Below are 2500 nucleotides of genomic sequence, written 5' to 3'. Positions count from 1 at the left end.
ATATATAAATATATATATTTACATATATACATATATACAGATATTAACATATACATATATATACGTATATATATATATATATATATATATATATATATATATATATATATATATATATATACATATATACATATATATATGTATATATAACGGAGCAACAAGAAAGTTAGATCTTTGATTTCCCCGTGACCACTACTAACCTGGAAAGCAAGCAGTTACGTTGTACTCAGGTTGTGATATTACGTTTAATGGCAGATGTGGATAGGAAGGACAGGTGCGTAGTGATCAGTCTGCACAACTGCCTGCTGCCGCTCTCTCCAACGCAGCTACTTCTGAATTGAATTAGTTCAGTTCCAGTTCTCTCTCTCTCTCTCTCTCTCTCTCTCTCTCTCTCTCTCTCTCTCTCTCTCTCTCTCTCTCTCTCTCTCTCTCTCCCCCTCCCCCTCTACATATACATATTTTGTCTCTTGAGTAACTGTAGCTCAGTACACACACTGTTTGTCGGTATGGCTGTTGTTTGTTGTCAGTGCGAGATTCTAATGACAGGCAGACATTTAACATCGGTTTTTCTTCTGAAATGTTCATTATAGATTGATGACGCTTGAGCATTAACTGCTGATAATTCTAAAGTAGATTTTTATGAAAATGGCTCACAAGGATGTATTATAAATGACATTCATTTTCCCACTATATGTAGTTTAGGATTTTCTTTTCTTTTCTTAATCTCGCTCCTAACACTTCCATTACGATACGGTTGCGCATCGTCCTCACAAAGATCTCGTAATTACTCTGTCCATTAGTCTCATTTTTTGTTATTTTTCATTGTTATTTCTATCGTTTACGTCTATTTCTAGGTTCTTTTTTGGACATTTATTATTTTCCGTTGCTTTGGAAATGTGGTTTTACGTAGATTTTTTTGACATGCATTTATTTCCCTTTGCCTTGGAAATTTGTTTTCTTGCCTAGGTGGTTGACTATGGGAGATTTTTATTTATGATTTTATCATGTGTATGTAGCATAACCTACTTTGTTGGTAAAAGTTGCGCCAGTGTTTAAAATACCCCTTCTTTTAACTCTCTCTGTCTCACCCCCCCCTTTGTTACGCTATTTCCCCACCCCCAATTCTCCTCATCTCGCCGTCACTCTCAATCTTTAATTGTTGTTTACCTCAACTTTACCTCATCGCGTTCTTGTCTAAGTATCCCCTCTTTAAATGCCCCTCCGTTTTCTATTCATCCTCTCCTCCTCGCTTTCTTAGATGGGAAGTTGCTCCTTAGTGTGTAGTTCGGCTGTGTATAATTCAGTTCCATTCAACATTGCAGATAGATGCGAGTGCGCTGAGGGAGGCTGCAAGAAAGGTTGCCAGTGCACGAGCTGTCGCTGCTCACCATGTGAAAAGTGTGAGTAAACACTCTCTCTCTCTCTCTCTCTCTCTCTCTCTATATATATATATATATATATATATATATATATATATATATATATATATTTACATACATACATACACATATACACATACATATATATACATATACATATACGTACATATATATATATACATACATACTTATATATGTATATATATGTATGTATGTATACATATCTATCAATCTATTTATCCATCTCCACATCTGCATACCTCTATCTTGCCTTCCCCCCCTCCCCCATCTCCTTCTCTTCCCTTTTCTCTCTCTCACTCAAATACTTTCGTTCTACATCACGGTCTTTTTTTTATAACAAATTAATGAGCTCCAACTATCTTGATAGAGTAGTATGTTTTCCCATTGATAATACAACAATAATGTATTCTTCTTCATTTGTATTATTCTAAAAAAAACAAGATCATGCTATAATATACACAGCCAATTAACCATTTACGAGTTCGTTGGAAGATACTTGACCTAATTCTGTTTAACAATACTACAGGTACTTCGGGATGCTCTTGCCCCTCAAAGGAAGACTGTGCCAAGACCTGCCAAAAGCCATGCAAGTGCTGCCCCTAGGCTGAGGACTTCATGACCATCCGCATGACAGTTTCTCCTGCGCGGTAGAAGGAAGAAGAGTTGGGGAGAGGGGGGAGGGGAGGGAGGTGAAGATTGGGACCAGCCATATAGCTGATTTTACTGATTGTAAAAAGGTCTTAATTCGTTAAGCCTTTATTCATTTCGTCTGAATTATTTTTTAAAACGTCGTTTGTGATTAATTATGTGATTCGTTTTGAAATAATTGTTATATTTTCTATTTTTTTCTTTTCTAATAAATTTACACGAGTTTAGAGCTCCAGTTAGAAATACGTGTATTTATTTACCCGTCTTGTGTGTCCTGGATTTTAGTTGAATATTAAAATTCTATTTTAAAGGAAATTCTAAATATGACTATTTGCGTAAGCTGGCTAGCAAAATGTTCATTTGCACTAACTAGTTTATGTATTGCATATGCCTACATGCATCATGGAAACATATCTATTTTGTCCCTTGAAAGCATTGTATGTATGGTATGT

General features: G+C 35.6%; 2 protein-coding genes across 2 annotated transcripts in view; both read left to right on the top strand.

The window, feature by feature from the left end:
• Positions 1–2291, top strand: part of LOC122261435 (metallothionein-1) — a 3712-nt gene extending 1421 nt beyond the window's left edge. Inside the window, exons 2-3 of the mRNA XM_086551331.1 lie at positions 1323–1400; positions 1927–2291. Of these exons, the coding sequence (XP_086407457.1) occupies positions 1323–1400; positions 1927–2003 (155 nt within the window). The 3' untranslated portion in view covers positions 2004–2291. The remainder of the gene's footprint in view (positions 1–1322; positions 1401–1926) is intronic.
• The window catches only part of LOC122261433 (metallothionein-1-like), a 52542-nt gene that overhangs the window by 18139 nt on the left and 31903 nt on the right, over positions 1–2500 (top strand). The gene's annotated exons all lie outside the window — the stretch shown is intronic.

This window comes from Penaeus japonicus, unplaced genomic scaffold, assembly GCF_977035675.1.
Source record: "Penaeus japonicus unplaced genomic scaffold, GWHDUDI00000001_assembly GWHDUDI00000025, whole genome shotgun sequence".
NCBI classification, from domain to species: Eukaryota; Metazoa; Arthropoda; class Malacostraca; order Decapoda; family Penaeidae; genus Penaeus; species Penaeus japonicus.
The sequence above is the reverse complement of the archived record's forward strand: the minus strand, read 5'-3'. Positions and strand labels throughout refer to the sequence as shown.